The sequence below is a fragment of the Ammospiza caudacuta genome, chromosome 1 (assembly GCF_027887145.1).
Source record: "Ammospiza caudacuta isolate bAmmCau1 chromosome 1, bAmmCau1.pri, whole genome shotgun sequence".
NCBI classification, from domain to species: domain Eukaryota; kingdom Metazoa; phylum Chordata; class Aves; order Passeriformes; family Passerellidae; genus Ammospiza; species Ammospiza caudacuta.
Genome location: NC_080593.1, coordinates 37,107,905 through 37,130,705, shown reverse-complemented (window position 1 = coordinate 37,130,705; position 22,801 = coordinate 37,107,905). Strand labels below are relative to the sequence as shown.

Here is a 22,801-nt window from a genome sequence, read left to right as displayed (position 1 = left end):
GATAGAAAAGCTGCCTTTTTTTTTTCTTTGCTTTTTTTTTTTTAATAACCCCCTTTCTCACTTGATCCTTTATGCATTGGTTTTATTTTTGAAAGGATAGCTAGACTTAAATCACCCTCCACCTTAATTTAAACCTGCTACTTATTTTAAATTATTATTATTATTATTATTAATTCCTCATTTTGAGCGTTACACTTGTCTGATCAATTTGATCTGCAGCTCTGTCTTCCGTTGCTAAACCTCGAAAACTGGCTCTCTCAAAAGATATTTAATCTCTATTTTTTTTTTTTTTTGTCCATTGCCATTTTTGCTCATGGCTACTCTGTTTCTCGCTATCTGTTTTTGCCCCTCCCCGCCTAGAGGAAAATAGCAACAAGAAAAAAAAGAAAAAAAAAAAAGAGAATATTAGGGGAAGTAGTCCTCAGGTCTGCTGCCCCCCCCCCCCCCCCCCTTCAGAAAGGGGGGGACTTAAAAACATCAGTCTTGAACTTCTTCCTCTTCAAGAGCTCGGGCTGCAAAGGAAACCTCCTTTGTTTTTGTTATTTATATGCTGTCAAGTTTTGAAGTGGTGAGTTTCGGGTCGGTTTTGCTAATTTCACTCAGAAAACTGCAGTGTTTCTGTTTCTAGATAAGTACTTTGCTTCTTTGTCTCTTTAAAAGGTCACAGGGAAAGCTTGGCCTGGATTGTGAGAGCCATATGGAACGGATAAGTGCGGAGCCTCTCTCAAATGTGATTATGGGTTTTTATGGGGGAGGGAGGGAAGAGGAGGGGAAAGGCATGGGGAGGGGGCTGATTCAGGAGGAGAGAAAGAAATAATATAATACCGGCAGCGTTACATCGCGACAAAAGGAGATACGGCACCGACTCTCATTCAGAAATTGCGCGGTGTGCCTGTACGTGTACGCTGGCTCCGGGAAACTGTGCCTTGAAATTGTGCTCTTCTCTCACTGATCTGTGATGAAAACTTGTAGTTGTGAAAGATGCCTAAATGCGAAACCCGGGGAAACTCCTGGCCTGGAACCGGCGGAGATGATAGGTCTTTCCTGCCACCCTCTCCCTGGGCAGGCCATGCTGGTTGTTGCTCATCACTATTCCAAACTGAGGTTTCAGTGAACTTTAGCCTTGGGCATGGAGTTTAAATGAATAAATTAGGTGTTTTATGTGCATGTAATTTTGCTTTGTAACATAAAGCTTTTTACAAGATGACTAAGCGGTGAAAGGATGCCGATGGGTGGGTATTCTCAGGCCAAGCGAAAATGACCCATTTGGTGTTTTGGTTGCAGTCAGTGTATTAACTAAGTGGCGATCTATCACTTTTATTCACTGTACATGATGTAGTGCGATTCTGACTCATGATGACTAGATACTTTTTGTAGCAAAGAGCCTTCCTGCCTTAGAGTACTTCTGAAGTTGCCAAAAGTGATGAGGAATTTCTTGTTCGAAGCTTTTTTTGTGTGTGTTTTCTTTTACTCTTCCCCCCCAACACCCCTTTTTTTTCTTTTTTTCTTTTTTTTTTTTTTTTTTTTTTGTTAATCCTCTTTTTCTTGAGATAGACCAGTCTCAGAATAGCAGCCCTATGGTCTGTTAGTGTTGTTAGAAACATCGGAAGATGTTAACAGTTTGAGTCTGTAATTCTTTGCTTAGGTTACACTTAGCACAGTTTAAAAAATTCTTTTTGAAAAGTGGCTAAAATAGGCATGTTTACTGTTAATGAGACGCATGACCTAAAACAGATGGGATAAAGATGAATAGTGAACCTTAGCTTGTCACCTAACAGCATAAGGAAAAATAATGATTGTCTGAACTTCATCTATTTGGTTGCATTCTTGAGGTTGCTTGTAAAGGTTCGAGTTAATACATTGCTTTTTTCTTCACCGTATCAGGAAAAACAGCGTGATGTTCAAACAAGAAAAAAATAGTCTGGAAAATTATCACTGGCATGTATACTAGTGACATAGAACTGCATGTATATAAAGATTCCAATATATTTGGGCTCTAATAACTTGGCTATGAAATCTGCAGAAAATGTATTGAATTATTAGGCAACTGAAAGAAAAGTAGCAATTATCCGATTCACACCAGTCTTTCTAAATGTGACTTCCCCAGGATTACTATTTGTACTTGCTAATGTAAATAGTGGTTCAAAGATTAATGTCTGTTGACCTGTCCTTAGCGATTATATTATTTTTATATATATATAACATAATTGTCTGTATAGTTATACCTTTCCCTGTCAGGGAAAGGTAGATAAAATACCTAACAATCACAACAGTATTGATTAGTGAAATCATAACCAGAAAGATGCCTTTGCTCTCAGCAAGCTTTTTTAATATAGTTGAAAAACAGGTACTGATGAGTGGCAAAAATCCTTAAAACTTACTCCGTTATGTTGTAGGCTTGGGAGATTTTTAGTGATTTGACTGTAATTGTTATTCATGGACAGAGGTTTCAAAAGTTTAAAAAAAGGGAATACAAGCATGCCAATATATACCTTTTCTTAATTTGCTATTGAAATTCTGGTTTCAAATAGCTGTAGCAGCATCACTCAGGTTTTGGGGTTTTTTTATATTTAAGGGCATCAAAAGTACTGTAGAAATTGTGGAGGATTTTTCCACAGCTTTATGTTTGATGAGAAGTTACTCAGTTATTTATCTTAATTGAATAAACTACTTTGTTTAACACTTGAAGCTTAATATCTGAGAAATTGCATGTTTTGAACCTTGCAAAAGTTGATAAACTCTGTATAATATTGGTTAGGAAACTCAAAAGCAATCCTCTCCCGCCACTGCTTTCTGAAGTTAAATGTCAAATTCTTTTCTAACTTCTATTTTTAAGGGGGAGAGGAATTGTAAATGGACAATAGTCTACATCTCTAATAAATCTGTTGCTTCTTCAACTTAAGTTTTAACAATCTCTCTATTTTGGCTTGTCCATTTTATAACCAAATAGATCAAGAATTTTTTCATTAGAATCTTTCTCTCTCCCTCCACAACAAAAACATCCGCGAATAATAACAAACCTTTCTGTGAGATTTGTAACACTACCTGTCTTGGAGCACACACCTTGATAATCATCATCACTTATATGGGTTTTAGACTCTCTCAGTTTTAGTAGAATATCTCCAAAGATTTTTTAATTTTTTTTTTAAGAAGTACTCTGGTTGGCTTTTAAAAAACCATTCCACTAGATTATGGCACAATCTCTCTGTAAACTGGGGTATGAGGTAATTTTTGAAGAATAAGTTTTTTCTTTTAAAAAAGGCATTTATTTCTAGTTAAAACAGTTATGTATTCTTCTTTATGAGCTTGTGATACATATATATCTGTCTCTGTACATGTGCAGGCTGTGTACGTATACATATGCGCACACGTGTACAACATATATATTTTTTTTTTTAATCATGGCAGGTGATCTTTAGAGGCGGGACTGAGTATGGATCATTTGAACGAGGCAACTCAGGGGAAAGAACATTCAGAAATGTCTAACAATGTAAGCGATCCGAAGGGTCCACCAGCCAAAATTGCGCGCTTGGAACAGAATGGGAGCCCATTAGGAAGAGGAAGACTTGGAAGTACAGGAACTAAAATGCAAGGAGTGCCTTTAAAACACTCTGGACACCTGATGAAAACTAATATTAGAAAAGGTAACGCTTTTGATAATTCTGCATTAGAGAAATATGATTTATAATATTTGGGGGGGAAACATATTTTTGCAGACTTGACTTCATTTATATTTCAGGATTAAAATCTCCATTCTAAAACACTATATATTCCCAATTCTGATATAAATCACTTTTGGGAAATGTAAGGTTCATTCTTGGGTGGAGCATCTTGCTTTTCAGGGTGGAGTCTGATTTTTGTTAAGGTAAAGGCTAGCTACTGTAATTAAAGGAAATTCTTACATTGAAATATAAGTAATTTGGTGCGTTAATTCTTTGAATAAGCGCTGGGCTAAGAAACGCAAAAATATGTAAGAGTAAATACTGAACCCCCCAAAAAAATTCTTCGCCTTTCCTCCTAATGATGGTCCTATGATTGGAAGGGCAGCAGTATTTCCATAGCAGTTGCAAGTTGGTTTAAAGGAGAGAGTGTAAATCTTTAGGTATCACATTGGAAAAGTCATTTATGATGTCAATCTTCGCAGTTTATTTTCTTAAGTACAATTCATTATTGAACAATGAACAACTTGGGTGTCATATTTTTCAGTGGCTGGTTTGCTGTAATTAGACATTTACACAAGGAAAAGGCACATTTAGAATCATTGATGTTTGTATATGGATGGCTTTTGTTTGCATTGAAAATACTTTTAATGGACAATAATATGCAAATTTTACTTATCAAAATTTGTAAGTCTTTTTGACCATGTCCTGCAGGCTTGCTAATTTAAATCGAAATATGCTGCATGTAATTTGGTATCTTAAAACAGCCTCTACTTTTCCTAGTATAATCAGTTATGTTTATAATCCAGATTTTTCTTGTATTTGCTAAGCAAAGTGCAAAATGCAACCAAGACTATTAAACGCACAAAGTTTAGAAGGCAGAGGAATTTCATTGTGTCTGATGCATAACATTTATCGTACAATCATTTATTTTTTCCTCGGTTTGGCGAAAACAAAGAATATATTGATCCTGAAATGAACAGACACAGCAGTCCGTATTGTTAGATCTTTATCTATTAAAAATGGAAAAACAGCACTTCAGCAAATTCTTTGGCCTCTGCTCATGATTACCCTATTTATTGATTGTTTGCCAAGAATGTATGCATCTTAAGAAAGCCAGGGTAAGAGCATTAAAAATATAATTTATTACGGCTTTTCAAGCAGAGTGCATTAACATTGTACAGTGAAGCAGTGGAGCTGTATAAAAAGGACTTTCTGACGCCTGCAAACATATAAGTTCCATAAATTCCTAAATAGGAGATTTCAGCTGTCTCTGGTATTATGTGATATTTGCACAGCAAACTTTAATGCCAGGACAGTTTTAGACAAGGATTCTACAGACTTCAGTGCTCCTTATGGCAGACGTGCTGTTTACACAGACTCGTAAACCTTCAGCAAAAGCTCTAACACTGCCTTCAGGTTTAAATCATGCTGTATTTTTAGCAGGGAGCACTGACCAATGCTCTCCCCTTTAATACTAGAAGGTTATGAAGTTGCTGCACTTGGAGGTCTTGCCAAGTACTAGCAGGAGTGATCAGCCAGCTGAGATTGTGCTCTCCTGTATAACATTTTTCACATTAACAGAAGGACACTAGTGACAGTTTTGCTAAAAGATTTAGTGGCTTGATTTGTAGTCAGATGATACCTGTGTCGCACTACCGGGATCCACCTCTTTTAATCTATGCTGTGCCTCAAAATTTGGCCAGGAGGCTCTCCTGTGTTGTTTAAAGTACCTCATTTCCCAAAATGCTGCAACTGAAGAAACCATGTACCCGGCAAAAAAAGGTGCTGATAAGCAGCAAAGTACCTGTGTGTTGTGTCTGATCATAGCTTAATTTGTAGGAGCTGATAAGGGGAAAAATAAATATGCTGTAGCTGGTTTAGGATGTGTCTGCACTGTTTGTTAGAATGAAGCTTTGCTTACACTTTATCTTCAGGAATTACTGATGAAACTACTTAAGAATTTTGAGCCCTTACTCTGAGTCAGATGGTAGTAGGTAAAACATCAATTGTGAGAGCCTAAAAGGGAGAAAAAGCCCAAAAAACAAACCACCACCTTTTTGCAGATGAATCGTGTGTGTCCACAGCTTATTTAAAACCAGTGAAATAAACATCACTTTGCATGTACTGATTTTGCTTTGGTCTTCTCTCCCTTCCTGGCCAGTCTCACTCAGATTACAAAAAAAAAAAAAAAATTAAAAAGAAAAAAAAAAATCTCCTTCCTGCGCTACATAAATATTGGCAAGCTTTTGCTCTTGTGTTTCAGTCTTTCATGCTGAGCCTATTGGGCAAACTGGAGTGAGTTTGTGAGCTTTTCCTTGCAAGCCTGAAGGGGTTTGTTTGCCAGAGATTGGCTCTCTGGTGAACAGATGTAGTTTAAATATACGTGCTTCAGGGGTATCTTTTTTATCGTGATTTCTTACTATATGTTAGAGCACAAATCAGCAGATGTGGTCTTACTCTATTGTCAAGAGTAAAGCTTCCTTTTAGACTACACCATGTCTGGTGCACCTTAGCGGGTTAGGAGGTTTCTGTAAGTCTAGAGGGCAGTGGTTATAGAGGCATTAACATTGTAGGACTAATTGGAGTTCCTGGGTGCCCTGTTAAAATAACCCTTGTCATCATTTATGCTAAAGATGATACCCCTCTGGCAGGCTGCCATAAGACAGTTCTGTACATCTCCTTTTAACCCTTCTCCTTTCTGTCATTAAGAGATCCTAACCTGTGCTGCTGGAGACAGTGGAACAGGATTGGAGCTTAAAACCACAGGTCATTGTGTCATCAATGTCCATCTGGGAGGCTGGGAGGGATTTTCATAAAGTCCAGGAATCTGATTGCTGGGAGAGACTTTGTCCCTAAACCAGCTTGGGTTGTTTGTTACTTCTCTCTCTCTCATCAAAAGGGAGGAAAATAAAATAAAATAAATAAAAAGAAAAAAGGAAAAGGCAAAAGGAAAGAAAAAAGGTTACTTGCTTAATATTCTGTGCAGTGTATGGAAGGGTTTGCCATATGACACTACAAAACTGGAAACTAGTTATTAACTTTCAGGCATGCCAAAATAGCGTTGTGGGATGTAAAGTGCAGGAGACAACAACAAGAAAAACAAAAATAAGCCTGAACTGCAGGTACACTTCTTAAAGTGGCATTGAAGTCATGATTTGTTCCTTAAAGATGCAAGAGAAAGTAGTGCTCAATTGCACTCAGTGAATGAAGCACGAATTAGTGTTAACTTTTGCCTTGTTTCCTTGTGTACTCTTTTCAGAGTGAATGAATAACACACAAGGTGATTTGTTGTTGATGTTGAAACCAATTAAATATTTTTGGCAGGACTAAGAAAGTTTTAATGTTAACAAACAAAATTATGTGGCTGGTACTAAAATGGCTTACAGTGAAGACATCTGCAGTATGTATTTAGGTTCTCATGCTGCCTGCTACTCACAACAAATCAGGCAGGACAGAGAGAAGCAACTTCTCTTCAGTCAACCTTGTTGTTTCTACAGAAGGTAATTCTTTAAATCTGCATCTGATCAAGGGAGATAATTTTGCATTTCTGCCTTTCAGGGAGATATATGTTTTGTAGAACTTTCTGTTTTTTGGGGAGGGTGAGGGGAAAGGACTCGGGGAATATGTTGATCAAATATTTGTGATGATTCTTGATGCCTCCTCTGCCTGTTCGTACAGGTTTTATTTACATAACTCTGTATAGACCCACCTACTCTACTATAACTCAAGTTTAATACATTAAATTTATTTTTTTTTAATAGGAAGTATGCTTCCAGTTTTCTGTGTAGTGGAACATTATGAAAATGCCATTGAGTATGATTCTAAGGAGGAGCATGCAGAATTTGTATTGGTGAGGAAGGATATGCTTTTCAACCAGCTGATTGAAATGGCATTGCTATCTCTTGGATATTCTCACAGCTCTGCTGCCCAAGCAAAAGGTAAATAAGATTATGAAATTGTACAATGAATTGTGTTTGTTTGTGGGGTCTTGGGGGAGGGGCAGGATTTCTTTCAGGAATGCAATGCAGGTTTTACTTCTTAAACTTCTTACAGATTCTGTGTCTGTATTTTTTTTCCTTGATGTGTTTTTATTTAGTTAGTGCACATTTTGTTCATGGGGAATGTGAAGGTAAATTCCTTTTTTTCTTTTTTTTTTTTAAGAAGAAAAAAGACTTCAACTGAATCATTAGTATGCTTATTGACCTTAATAATCTGCTCCACTGAGGATCCACAAGGAAGTGTAAAGCATATTTGAGCAGATGGACTGTTGAGAGTCAACTTGCATTTATGACTGAATATCCAGCTCTGTTTCTTTTATTTTGTTCCTGATGGTTTTATAGACTGCAAAGTAATTTTTTTGTGCTCAATTCTTGCATTGCAAAATTCTTACTAATTTGTTGAGAGGAATGCTAACTATTATATCATGTCCTACTGAATTCATGGGAGCTTAGGAAAATATACTTCTATACATATTTTAAAAATCTCTACTGCAATGCATTTGTATTATTTCATAATATAGATAAGGCCTATCCTTGATGGTGTGTGGGTGGGGGGTTTTTAGAGGGGGTTGTTCTTTTGTTTTGCCAAATTTAAGAGGTTAGAAACAAAGGTAGTGATCTTGTTAAAATCAGATATTTCTTTTGCCCCTAGGAATTAGGTAAATCACTTTCTTTCAATTTTTCCTGCCCTTCTTGCCCCCTCCCCCTCCTCTCCAAAAATTACAATCCTGCAGGGCTTATCCAGGTTGGGAAGTGGAATCCAGTTCCACTCTCCTATGTGACAGATGCCCCTGATGCTACAGTAGCAGACATGCTGCAAGATGTGTATCATGTGGTCACACTGAAAATCCAGTTACACAGGTAAGTCATATACCAGTTCTGGGATGTGAACTGTTACTTGTCTGCTCTTAACTGTTAATATTGCTTGTATTTAATTCCCACTGTGCTTTGTGCTCAAAGTACAAAGGCTTGCCTAAATTCCTTTTTAGTTACTCTAATTCTTCTTTGCCTTACAGTATACTATTGCAGAAAACTTTTATAGCTCTGATACATAGATTTTCTTTGGATATCTCATTAAAACTATATTGCATTTTAGTCAATTAAATGATGCATTACAAGAAGGCATTTTACATAAAGTTTACTTAAGAGAAAAATATTTTTGCATATCATGAACAGTACCATCTGTGTGCATTTTGTAAAAGAATGACTTGCTCTCACTTATTGTTGCTGTCTAGGCTCTTAAATTTCACGGCAACAAAAAAGCAAAAATGGTTAATATATTAATGCTTTTCATGATCAGTCGTGAGAAAGCATTACACCTTAAATTGTTTTACCAAGCGCATCAGAGCAGGAAGGTAGAAGTAACATGAAAAAATAGTCGCCACATGCAGCTGATGTATAATTCATGCATCAATACAGCAGATGTGTTGTATAAAGTAATTAACTAATCGGAACAATCAGGAGACCGAGAGCAATCTCCAGATGCATCTGCTTGATGCGCAAAATGAAATCTGTCTGTCTTAAAGGAATGTTCTGCAGCAGGATGCAATCTTGTAATAATCCCTTTTCTAATCTGTGTTTCAAATAGTTGCCCTAAACTAGAAGACTTGCCTCCTGAACAATGGTCTCACACAACAGTAAGAAATGCTCTGAAGGACTTACTGAAGGATATGAACCAGAGTTCATTGGCCAAGGAATGTCCCCTTTCGCAGGTACTTAGCATAACATGTAATAAATAATAAAGCACTATAGGCAAGGCTGATGTGAGATTTGAGATTTCTACAGACTGTAGCAAGTAGTACCCGTGGAGTGGATCTGCCAAAAATGCAAATGCATTTGACCACTTCATGATCTTTATAAATATGCCTGATTCATTTTGAACATAGTCTTACAACATTTCCCATGGGAAGTCGTGAAAGGTTGTTTACACCACACTAAAATCATCTCACAGCAAACTGGATTTTAACTGGTTTTTGTCTGCAGTCTTTGAACTGCTTTGATGCAACTACTTTTTTCAAGCACATGTGTTCAAGTTGTTAAAAGGCTCTTTACTTACTGCTGTCAAAAGTACTATTGAATCTGAATGCTTGTTAGATAACCTACAGTAGTTTTAAATGCTAATTCATAAACTGAGACAGTCTTTGGCATGCTATATGAGAATGGAATAAAGAATAAAGCTCTTTGGGTGATATGTTGTTGTTGCAAAGAACCAAAGGAATATCAGTCATTTATTAGTTATAATCAAAATATACCTAAACAAAAATGAGACCTCAATTTATGCGTTGCTAAATATTGAACCAATGCATTCTTCAAACGTTAGTCGTATTGTTCTATTTTTGCCATTCTTTTTGTTCTTCTCTTGTCAAATTACTGCAAAGGCACAACTCATTTTTCTATGCAGTATGGTGTCCAATGATGCTGTGGTGGGAACATGGTATTTTTTTTGCCTTTTAAATTTTAAAATGTATTTCATTGTGGCACCGTGGAGACAAATTCAGTATACAAATAAATTATGCTAGTTGTGGCAGGGAGGGAGAAAGAAAAATTAAGTGAAGGTATTTTTATGGCGATTTTATTTCTCTTGCTTAGAATACTGGAGTCTTTGTCTCTGAAAGACTTCAGTTAATCTACAGGAGACTACTCTCCTCCTCTGTCTGGGTTTCATGAAGAGATTAGCAGACTTGTTTCCCATCACTTTTTTTTCCCCCTACGGTTAGATTGTTTTCAGTGATGTGACTCCAATATAGGAAGTTTTGAAGTGGAAATAATCAAAATTATCTTCACTGGTTGCAAGCCATTCCAGTAATATGTCTATGAATTTATCTTGTATGTACCTACTGTAAAAGCATGCGAGCTTTTGCACTGCTGGCTTATGGAGGCTGCAGATAACTTGGGATTTTTCTCCATTTTAATCTAATAGTGCTACTTTTTACTAGATTCTGATAGAAAGCAAATAATTTCTATTGAGGTGGAATATCTCATTTCTATTTGAACATTGTGTTTCACAAAGGAGTTTCTGTATATAAGTATATATAAAGCAGGAAAAAGCTTTTAAAAGGAATACTTTACTATAGAAAGTATCCTTGTACAGGAGACAAATCAATAATTACATTCTTCTAAAAAAATTTCTTTCAAACTATACTGAATTTTTATGTAATAACTTTAATGGACAAAAAAACCCATCTTTCTTAATAGCAGCTCTTCAAGTTAATGCTTAAGATGACTAAAACTCCACACTACAGAACTCTGATTTGGGACAGTTTGTTTACTGGTTTGTATTTCTTTATTTGTAAAAGAATATACTTAAAGCCATGAGCTTCTTCCAGTTGCTAAAAGTGTGCTTATTACTGTTGTCATCTCTATCTTCACCAGTGCTGCCATAGTTGGGTTGCAAGAATTTAAATAGCTTCTGCTTTTCTTTTTTCTTTAAAAATCAAATCATATTAAGCTTAAAGCACATTTATTTATTCTTAACTTTAGGAAAAACAAGCTTTTACAGTAGTTGATCAAGAGCCCATCAGTCAGTCTAGTATTCCTGTTTTCCTCTGGGAGCTTGAGGGAAGGTGAATTGATCTGACAGTGTCCTTTTCACATGAGTAAATTGATCTGAATACTTCCCGTTTTTGCCTTACCTCTAACTCCTTGTATATCATTCCTATGGAAAGGGCACTGATGTAAGAGTGCCAGTGTTTTATTCAAGGTATTAAAGTTTTTGAATTGCCCTGCCATGGCGTGCTCCTGCAGCAGAGGTGAGAAGTAAGAGCAAGGCAGAGGTCAGGAGACAGTGTTTATTTAGGGGATCCATCAAAGTGCCAGCATAAGAAATCCTTCTCAGGGCAGAGAAGGGCTCTCTCCTGTTCTGTTCTTCCATGGGTATAGGTAATGCCATATGAAGTGCTTCATCATAAATGCAAACTAATGCAGTGACACCGTACCATAACTTATTAACACTGTTATGGATATAATTTATTAACCACAGAAAAATGACTCAAAGTGGAAACGAGAGTAGTTATCGTTTTCTGTCACTGTCATTAGCAATACTCTGTTTTGTGTAGGTATGGAAGGACTTGCTTTAAAGTAATTAAGCCGCTGTGCTCAATGCATAGCATCTCTGAAGCCCCATTTTCACTTAGAGTTTACTGTATTTTCTGAAGCAATCTTGAATTTTGTCTATTTAAAAAATTGCTCATATTTGTTCAGAATACTGGCATTCTATATACTGAAAAGAACTAAAACCAAGCCAACTATTTTGTAGTGCAGACATACTTACTAACTTGAAAATACATGAACAAAACTTTGAGAACCAGTCCGTTTCAATTATAGAGTCTTGAAAACTTAACAATATTATTTGCTAGAGAGTTTGGTTTATTTTATTTTTTAGCCATTTATTTTCTTGTCCCACTAAAACCTTGAGGTGTAAAGGTATGAACTCTTCATGCCTTTCTTGATAAAATACCACTGTGACTCTTGCACTCATTGGGAGAGTTGAATACATGGTCGTTTTTGAAGCTGCTGTAATTCTCTCTCTGTGGCTGTGTGGCCACCCCTGAAGGTCAGTTTTATTGCTCAGTGTATGAGCCCACATCACAGGGAATCCCTGTCAACATGACTTGGAGCGCTTAGAACGGCCAGGAGCAAGCGCGTGCCTCTGAATTGCTGTGGAATTGCAAAGAGCCGTTCAGACATTTAGCCTCAAATTTTGGGTATTGAGCAGTCAAGGTAAAAGGACATTTCAAATTTTGCACGGAAAACCCAAGCCTGTTCTGAATTATGCACTAAAGTGCATGTTTTCATGCTTTACATCAGGTTTGCAGATTTTATTGGTATAGACTGGCAGCATGTGCAGATGCCGACTGAAAGACTTTTTGCATTTGATACACACAGCTTGCTTCATTTCTGTTTCCTCTCCAGACCTCTTTTGATGGGGAAGGTAACTTGGAATTTAATCTAGGGCTCAATTTTGGGCCGTCTTGTGCATTCCATTAAATTGGTCTATCTCGCGAGTGGCCTAGATCTCATTTCCCTCCTGTTTTGGCTCTTCAGTCTCCAAAGGGTTGTAAAGAAATTGTTCTACCATCAATTCTTATTTCCAAACCCTTGCACAGAAGCTCTACTCTACTTTGGCCTTCTGGGAGCTGCTCTAAAGTGATCAGGCAGGCAGTTCTGTTGCATTTACTTACTTAATGTTTGTCCTTCAATGTCTTGCCTTAGTCTTAGCATTTTCATACATCACTTTCACTGTTTTGCTCTGTTTTATTTTTTAGTGCAGAACTTTCTTCTTACTACCACAGTTAATAACTGTGAAATATTATTGAATTATATATTTATTCTGTATTTATTCAGATATTAATGAGGGTTTTTTCCTCTTTTGCTCATATTGAATTACTACATCTTTCTCTGATTGTCTGTGTATTTATATATAAGTATGATAGATAGTTCGATCAACTTTTATGAGGAAGAGGAGAGCAACGTGAGGTATTGGTCTAAGAAAAGGACAGGAAATCCTTTTGATAATTCTAGAACAAACTCACCGTGTGTTTTGAACATTTAGATGTATCCCTTATCTTCAGTTTCTGTAACCTTTTCCATGAAAAGATGATAATGAGTCACCTACCAAATGATGAGATTGTAGAGATTCATTAGTATCTGGGCACTGCTTTAAAAATATGGCAGTGATCAAATGACATTGACTTTTCTACTGGTATTATCTTGTCTGATTTTTTTTCTACAAAAAGATATTCTAAATGATTGTTGTTAGTATTCACAAACAGGCACTAACAAAGCCCTGCAAAAGCGCTTCTGAAGCAAGGTATTATTTTTCTTACCCCATAGTATCCTGAAATGTGAAGGTATTTGGTTGGGGATTTTTTCCCCCTCCCTTTTGCTCATCTTTTGAGACTGTTTGTATCTAGTCTGACTCTCAGGACAACCAGGAGTCAGTACATTATAGATGAGAAATTCCAGGCCTGATATAGAGTACAATCTCAAATCTCAATGGCTTTTTGTTTGATATTTTGTAGGGGACATGCGGTATTTAAAAAAAAAATATATCCAGAGGCTGTGATACTTGGGGACATAGTAATTTACGGACTATTTAAAATTTTTTGGAAGATATTTGTGTGTTCCCCCCTTCCCCCGCCTGTAATATCATTTACATAATTTTGCTCTTGCTGATGAGGGAATAGCGTTATTTCAGTCAGAGGGATGTATGCTTGCATTGCATGAAACGTATGCATACAGAGTACAAGTGCTGGTACGATACCCAAGTCTGCATAGCTTTGCACTTGTGACAAATATAACTATCCTGACTGCATTTTTAACAAGCTTCCATCCTGTAGTGAATGATTCTCTTCACCTGACATGGGCATGGTATAGATCATATGCTTTCCTTTCTGTTCAGATACCCTGCCCTGAATTTGCATGCTGTTTTGTTCAGACTTCATATGATCTGGCAGAGACAACAGACAGAAAGCTTTCTTGGAACATCAGTGTTTCTCAGTTCACCTGATGTGAAGGCACTTGGCCATCATAGCAAATAGGCAGCTCAATAGAAATCCTCTCACATTTCCACCGCTGTTCTGATCTACCCTTCCAAAATCCTAACAAGAAAAGTTGTGTTTGCTAAAATTAAAATTTCTGTACCTATAGATAATCAAGGAATAAGCTATTAAGAGTTGCCAAAATATATACTTTTTATGAGCAGTTTTTGATTCCTGCTTTACCAAACCAAAGGTGTTTTTTGCCCCCTCCCCTTTCAATTTTACCTGCCTAGACCTGAGATCAAGTCCTTGGATTTCTTTGTTGCTTGTAAGCCTCTTCTGTCTTCCTCCCTTCCCCCAATAATTAATAACCTGAATAAGGAATGCAGCTCTTTTTTCTGCTTTAGAAGTTACTGTACTTTAGATTTTAAAGATGCCATTAATTATTTTGGGGAAGTAAATCCTTGAGGGCCTGGGCTCAGCTTTTGGCAGGCAGGGCTTTTCAACACACCCCTCCAGTTGCTCAAGAGCATTCACTGTGATGTCTCTTCAAGCTGACATGGTATCTGGATTTTTAAAACATTTTCAATTAACTATTAAAATTTGTGCCTAGAATTTTTAGTCATCCAGATAGAAAGGGCACTGCAGAGCCTATTGCTGATGGGATGAGCAAGATGTATGTAGTAGGTATTTGGGTAAAGCTGTGTGAGGATATTCAACCTTTCAATCGCGATTGATCCTTTGATCATTGATTTATGTTCTTTAGATGCACCTAAACACTCTCAGTGTTAAAGCTATACCAGTCTATCTGCAACTGTTTTATCTGTGTAGCACCCTATTAAAGGTGAAAATATATAGTTTTTTTCTGTCTCTTTGTTAGAACTAAGTATAACAAGGATGTAAAGTCACTTTAGAAAACAGTTACGAGGCCTGAAACTATTGTGAGAGGAGGGCGAAAATATGTTTTGTTCTTCAAACAAATGCAGTGTCTGACTTCAGTGGTGTCTATAAGATGTCAGCATGTCCCTTAGTATCTGTGCTGTAATGTGATCTTCTTCTTCTGCAAAGTGGAGGAGTCCAAGAGAGGAATGGTGCTAGTGTTGAGGGTTTTTTTTTGTTGTTGTTTGATTTTTAAATTTTGTTTTTACACTCCTAAAGTCAGGAGTTATAAGCACCTGTCCTCCACCAGGCTCTCTTGTTAAAAGTACAAAATTAATGCTTTTTTGGGACTCTGTTTGTACTTTGAGTACCAACCATTTTTGATTGTATCTTGGCAATTTTGAGAACTGTGTCATGTGAATGATTATCTGCATCACATGGACTTCAAGTTTTAGAGAAGTTACAGGGTGAAAAAGGAACACAGATCATTTTCTTCTGATACATTTTTCTCCTAAAGCATGCATGCGTTGTAGAACTGAGCCCTACTTGACTTCTGTTTTCACTCAGTGTTCCTGAGAATGGTATATAGAATAACTTGCATTTTAAATATTTGTAGTGATGTTCTTCTTTTTGTAAATACACACATACACATAACCATGGGGTTTTTTGGGTTTTTTTTCCTTCTGGGTACATTTAGTGGGTTAAGAGGCAGTCAAGTAATGCACTTCTTTAGAATTTTGTATTCATTGGCATTCGTTCATGTTTCTTGCATACCTCTTAACACAGTCACAGCCAAGTGCTAACCCTGATTCATTTCTTTTTTCCATAATTTTATTAAAGAGTTAACAAAGCACTTCTCCAGTGTTCTTTAAAACAAGATTGCAAATAAATATTTTTTTTTCTTATTATTGGCAAATTTTTGGCTATGGAGTACTGCACAAGTATAAACAACATGAGAGATCCTTTAACATAACATGAGAGAGCCTTTAGTCGCTTTGCTCCCTAGCTTTGGAACTCATTGCCAATTGAAGTAAGGAAAGCTTGGCTGTTGGGACTTTTAAATCTAGACTTAAAAGTTATTTGTTCTGTTTAGCATTTTTAAAATGATTCTATTAGGAATTGTATGTACTTCAGTTTTAATTTTAACTCATAATGATTGTAAAGCACCCTGGGATGCTTGCATGAAGGGCGCTACAGAAACCCAAGATTGTATTGTACTGTGTTGTAATGTATTGTATTATTACATGGTACTGGAGTTGGACCACGGACAATTCATATAGAAAGCATTTGAATACTTAGCTAAAGATAAGGGGTGGGGGGGATACTGTCTTTTCTTGCTTCTTTTCCCCCTTTTCTGTCAGTTATTTTATTAAACTAAATTAACATGGTAGTTATTCCCTAAGAAATGCCAGCATAATTTACTGCTGCAAAGGGGCTCAAAATGTAAACCAGATGATAAACTAAAAATAAAAAAGTCCACATTAAGATTTAATTGCACTTCCCTTTCTATATTAGGTTCTTATGTAAAATACATTACAAAACAGTACATTCTTTATCACTTCCTTCACTTTTAACTGAATTTCATTAACAATAAAGAAATATATTGTCTCTATTTTCAGTAATGTCATTTGACAGTTAATCCCTTAACTTGATGTACATGTCTTTAAGATTTTTTTTTAATAAAGAACACGATAGCACTGACTGGAGCCAAGTATTGCACAATCATGTGATTTGCAAGTTTCCCAGCTCGCAGCTTTGCCAGTGCAGGTCAATTCACACCTGCCACACTTATGCCATTCTGGTCCTCATGTTGCTTTTCCTCGGTGATTGTCAGAGGTAGAGAGAGTTGTGCATGCGGCTCCTTCCTTCCCCCCTCCCTCCCCACTCCAAATGTGTGGTAAACCTTGTACATTGGAAGTGTCTGCTCAGGAATTAAATGGAGTTTAATTTCTGTCCATTAGAAAGCTGCGATCCACATCGCCAATTAAGCCTTCTATTTAAAGGGCGAGGAGATACGTATGTCTACATCTTAATCACTGCTGTGACTGGTTTGCAGAGACCTTCTCTGACTGGTTCAGTTATTACTAGCAGTGGTGGGAGGCACAGGGATCAGCGTGGTTATAAAACCTACCCAAAAGCTGAGCAAATTCTGTAGGTGCTGTAGCGTCACTGTCAGCAGATTTGAAGCTGAGGTACATCTGTGTTAGGGGACGCAGGGGTGTAGGCATAAGGATGAGCCAGGGAAAAATTACTTGCATTGGTAATAATTTTTACCTGGCAGGAGCAAAAGCAAGCAGGACTCACTTGTTGGGAGGCAGTGCTCAGAGACATGCAACTCTCACCTTGTCAGACCGGACTCATTGCGTGCCTTCACTATGATCATAACTTAGAAGAAAAGAGATGAGTTTCTCAGACTGAGCAAAACTCTGAAAGCTTGCTTCCCCACCATCACCACTTTTCTTCTTTTTTAATTGGTGATTAAGTTCTTCCTTTTTATATCCAAGAACCATGGTAGGAGAACCCTAAGGCAAGGGTGAGCTTTGTCTCTCTTTGCTTGGACACTTCCTTAAGAGCAGCACAAATGGTATCAGATTCCACTGGTGCCTTGCAGCAGTGATCAGAGGACAGGTTTTTCAGGACAGTAGCAGCCTCAGATGTGGCTCACTTGAAGCCATGCACTAAACTGCTCAAAAGGGGAAGTTCTGTTCCCCAGAGGTAGAAAAAGGTGAAATGTTCTCCTCATATACACTTGTCTCACTTATTTTTATTTTGTTTTTTTAAGTACTAAGATTTCCTACACTGAGAACTGCTGTTCCTCTATAAGCTTGCACCAGAAGAGGGAAAAGTATGCCTGGCTGTGCCTCTGTTCCAAGGGATTTGATAATATACAGTAAATGTCAGGGAGAAGGATGGCTTTTGTGATGTTGAAAAACTGAGACACATGCAGAGGACATTGGTATCAATGGCCTTTCTAGAGCCAGAGAGAAGATTTCAGTCAGAAGTTAAGTTTACCTAGAGTGTTTGTATTTGAATCAGTATTTTGGGACTTCCTTAGAATTTTAAGGGTTGTGTGTGTATTTATCTATATATCACAATAAAATTCCACCAAGATATATGTGCCAGCTCGCACATCCCTGAGCTCCTAAATGTGTATTCCTTAATCTGCATTACTTGTAAGGAGGGTCTTTGTGTGCTAAGTCTAATTCCGCTAATTGTTTTTTTTATTTTTAATTTATATATTTTAATGTTAATGCAATGACTATTCAAGAAAAATTTAGTAAATAGAACCCTAAAGTGCACATACATATTCCTCGTGGAAAGCTAGCTGGAACATTTCTCTTTTGAGAAACCTTCATTGAATCTTGGATCTTTTTATGAATTCTTCAGAGCGTTTACACTTTTCACAAACTCTTGCTAGTGAAAGATAGCAACACAGAGGCAAAACTAATACCTCGGCTAACACAGCTGCTTACAATGTCACCTTTACAATTTTACGTAGCAAAAGTTAAGAATCCATAGCAAATTTCATTCTATAAATTACTTTTCTCCTGACAAATTTTTTTGTTTTTCTCAGTACAGAAAGAAGTGAGTTTGCGTGCTTTTAGCAGCACATTCCTCATAGAATTTGGGTCTATATGATTAAGAACAATCAGATGTACATGTAGTTCATAAAGAGGCATGTGACATGAAACACTAAAATTGAGACAACCATTTAAACAAAGGATAGATAAGGGTTGTTACGTTTGGCACTAGAGGGGTATTTAAGCAAGCAATCAGAGGCATGGGAAATGCTCTCAGTAGGAGCAGAAATCAATGAAGTTCAAAAAGCTAGTCATACATTTAAAAAAAAGAAAGAAAAAAGATACATGAAAGGTACATTTAGAGGTTACAGAAAGAGATTACAATGGATATGATGAAAGATCCAGCACAAGAAGTCTTCAGATAAATACTTGACGATTTCTCTAGCTTAGCCACTGGTAACTTGGCTGAATTTGGAAATTGCTGGATGAAGTTTTAGAGTCTCATTTTATGTAGATCCCAAAATGGATGCTCAAAATGGCCTCTTAATTTTAAAAATCTGCAGAAACTTATGTAGAAAATGGAAAAGAGATTAAAGGAAAGGCTTATCCTTAACACCAAAAGAAATTCAACAAGACAACTGTTAGTGCTACTGAGTCTGATGACTTCTTGTCTGGACATTGTGCCTTAGGGCTCAACTTCATGCCAGACATCTGATGCTTTGCTTAGCAGAACAGTGGAATCTGAGAAGAGACTTGCTGAAAATCATGTCCTATTTCCCAGAAAGGCAATCTTCCTTAACATGGTGGGTAATATTAGGCAAAAACTAAAATGAAAACTTCCATTGTGGCTGGGTGAAGATAATGCAATTATCAACATCTCTATCAGGAGTATGTATATACTGCAGGTTTGTAGAAAATTTTAGTGTACACAAAGCTGACTTTAATGCATTAATAGGTCTAAAATGTCTTGTATCACACAAAGCATTTGCATTAGGTTAGTATTTGAAAGCATGTTCATTAGGACAGCATCCCAGATAGGAAACAAGGCAGAAGTGCTCTGACCTGGCTGGAACAGAGTGGTTGGAAAGAAAAGCAATCCACCAGAGAGGAATGCTGAAGGTGTCTCGTATTTTCACCAAACCAGTCTGTGAGATATCCAAGACCCACCTACCTCTTTATTCTCATACAAGAAATTCTGGTTTGTGTCTTAGATTATTCAGATTGTTCTCTTGGTTTCTAGTTTCCCCTTGTATCCATTCATTGCATCCCAAGAAGAGGTGACTGCAGGTGCCCAGGCTTCATGTGGTACATAGCCTAGTGTAGGAACAGCAGCCTTCTGGAGAGAGGCTGAGGCTGTTACCACACAGAACTGGTAAGGAGGGATGTATCTTACCGTGGTTTGCCTGGACTTAAAGTCCAGCCCGGGTTGGAGCATGGCTTCTGAGTTTGTCTTCATCCAGCAGAAATTCTGTCTGTACCCCAAGATAGTGTTGTGGTGGGTACCAGTGGGGAGGGCTCCTGAAAACATGCATCCCCAGCTCAAGCTGAAAGAGAAGTATAAAGCAATCTCTTCATTTCATAACAGCTTTTTTAAATGATTCCTGGCTGAAATGGATAGCACATTTCTTACTCATGGAACTCTCAAATTTCAGAGCTTTGCTGGCAAAGGCACTTGCATAATCAAAATCTTAGGGTGTAATAACTCACCCCTCAATTTCATTTTCATTCTGTGAAGTAAATCAAGAATTAACTTATTAAATACTGGTTATTTTGCATTCTGTATTTTATCCAAGTTGTTTTTAGGAAGGGTTTAGCCAGGACTTTTACTACTAAGTATCTGCCATTTATAAATCGTGTGCAGTAAAATCGGGATTCTTAAAAAGATTTGTGTTGGACATCTGACAATGAAGACAAAAATGTGTTATGTCTCCTTATATTTTATAGGTTGAGGTTGTGACTTCATTTTTCTTTCTTTTTTTTTTTTTTTTTAGTCTAAGGCACTGTGCCATGAAGCTTGTAACGCAGTTATGAAGTTCTTCAAATCTGAATTAACATTTCCCACCTACCTATCTTTCTCTCTTTTAAGCTTTTAACCTTTGTAGATATAAGAGTAGTATCTTGGGAAGCAGCTTTTTATTTGAGCTTTATTTATATCCATCAGTGGGAGATGCTCAGAAAACATTGGGAGAATGCTGCTCTGTCATGCAGCAACTGGGAATTTACATTACAGAATGTTAAAAATAGTGCAAGGATCAGTTCCTTCAGATGCTGAATCCTCATTTCTGATTTTCAAAATCTTCTCATGTGTGGGTATATTTCTATCCATATATAAATATATGTGTATATATGTATATATAATTTGGGTTCTTTTAGTTTTATATCTTCCCTCATTACACCAATGTAGCTCTATGTTTACATTAATACATACATTTAAAATACTTAAAGACAACATAAGACAGAAAAGGAGGAGGAGATAATTTCAGTTTTTCAAGGATAGGAGAAAGGAGGAAAGGCATACTAATGTATTGGAAGAAAAGCTGATGCCATCACTATAAATCTGCCTTTTATTCAATTTTAACTTATATGGCTAACATTTGCCATGCAGATCCTTATTCTCCTGACCCTGGCAACAGTATGGAGGTCAGATAGCCATCCAAGTGCAATGCCAAAGGCACAAACAAAAGATTTTTTCTTCTCTGTCCATCTGTGGGTTTTTCTCTGATCCTGCATGTTTATAGGGCACATGACAACAAGTTCCATTGCATTATTTGCTATAGTTCAATATAATGGACCGAGGAATTTAACATAATTCTTTGTACACAGTTAAACTGTCCATGTCAGGACTTCTTGCCCAAAAAACAGCTAGTGGCTGGATATATTTGGTCTGCTTTTATTCAGAATGGCAGATGATATTTCTCTGCCATACCAGAACACTAGGAACGACATTTTGCCCTGGTTGGGTCTTTGCAGTACGTGGGCTGGCATAGGCTTAGGCAGGCTAAAATCTTTTGATTTGGGAATAATCTCGTGCTATCTGGTTGGGGCTTGAATGTTCCCTTCTCATTTGAAAAAAGGTTAACGTGGAGCCTCCTGAGAAATAAGCACTCGTAAGAGTTCAGCTTCTGTTAGAACTGATGCTTGCTATTTCCACGCAAACAAAAGCCACGCAAACTGATAGTGGCTAGAATAGAGGAAACAAAGTTCCTCTGTCCTTTATGAAAAGATCCCCCCCTCCATCTGCCCCCAAATCTTTAAGTTCTGTTCTGCAACTTTATCACTATTCAAGCTAAGTCTAGGGACAAAAGCTCATAGCTTTTCTCTTTTACTTTTTTTAAAAAAAAGCATGTTAAGTTTACAGCATTGGAACATGCCTCCCTGCTGGTGTCTAGGGATGTAAAGCAGAGGATTTATGGGACACAAAATAGAATAAAGTCTTAAAAGTTTGGCTTTAAAAAATGGAGCCAGTGGTTTGACAGATTGTTCAGTAAATGTTCATTTTATTGAGAATTATAAAAAAGGTGCTTAACGCCTCTGTACCATTAATATAATACATTAAAAGGGTACTGTCAAGATTAGTGTTTCAGCTCTGAAAATTGACTGTAGGGTTTATGGGCAGCACTGTTCATACTCTGCTTGTAAGATGAGGTATCTTCTACTTACCACTTTACAAAACCATTATGTTGTTACAAGGCTTTATACTGAAAAACTTGATAAATAGTAAAACGTAAATATAATCTCATTTGAGAAGTGAGAGAATAGTTGCTGCCTGTCTTATAGCCAGATTTAGCAGATGCGGGTTTGAAAAACAGTTGTGAAAATAGCCAGTGTCAAACTAGTGCAAAATTAAACTTGTGGGGTGTTCTGTTTTCAGTGTCTGTCATTGTTGAAATACTCCATTTCAAAAGCATGCATTCCTTTCTACAGAAAAAAAAAAAATCAGATTCCTTAGTTGAAATTAATTAGCATTCAGAAACCAGATAGCATGTTTTTGGGTATTCATGAGATCTCTGTTTGAAAAAATGTTTTTAACTTGTAGAAATGTGTTGCAACACACAGATGGGAAGAAAAAGAAAAAAAAAATCTCTTTAGCAAGCACTGTGTGTAAAAGGAATATTACATTTTGCACGCTCCTGATTACCCTGTGTAAACAGTTTTTGACATCTGTCTTTATAGTTTTCGAGGAGAGGAAGACTTTGTTAAAAGAACCATTTTTATACAGCAGTCACCATTTCAGTCTTGCTTTACCTGTATTATGAAAGCAG

The 22,801-nt window shown here is 37.0% G+C and overlaps 1 protein-coding gene across 3 annotated transcripts in view; it reads left to right on the top strand.

The window, feature by feature from the left end:
- Nucleotides 1-488: 488 nt before the first annotated feature.
- The window catches only part of SATB1 (SATB homeobox 1), a 72,974-nt gene continuing 50,661 nt past the window's right edge, over nucleotides 489-22,801 (top strand). For 2 of the 3 annotated variants that reach the window (XM_058805951.1, XM_058805940.1), the window contains exons 1-5: nucleotides 832-894; nucleotides 3,409-3,644; nucleotides 7,424-7,600; nucleotides 8,395-8,521; nucleotides 9,249-9,372. In XM_058805951.1, the coding sequence (XP_058661934.1) occupies nucleotides 3,434-3,644; nucleotides 7,424-7,600; nucleotides 8,395-8,521; nucleotides 9,249-9,372 (639 nt within the window). In that variant the 5' untranslated portion in view covers nucleotides 832-894; nucleotides 3,409-3,433. Of the gene's footprint in view, nucleotides 569-831; nucleotides 895-3,408; nucleotides 3,645-7,423; nucleotides 7,601-8,394; nucleotides 8,522-9,248; nucleotides 9,373-22,801 lie in introns of those variants that run through there. The other variant, XM_058805945.1, reaches the window with a different exon arrangement.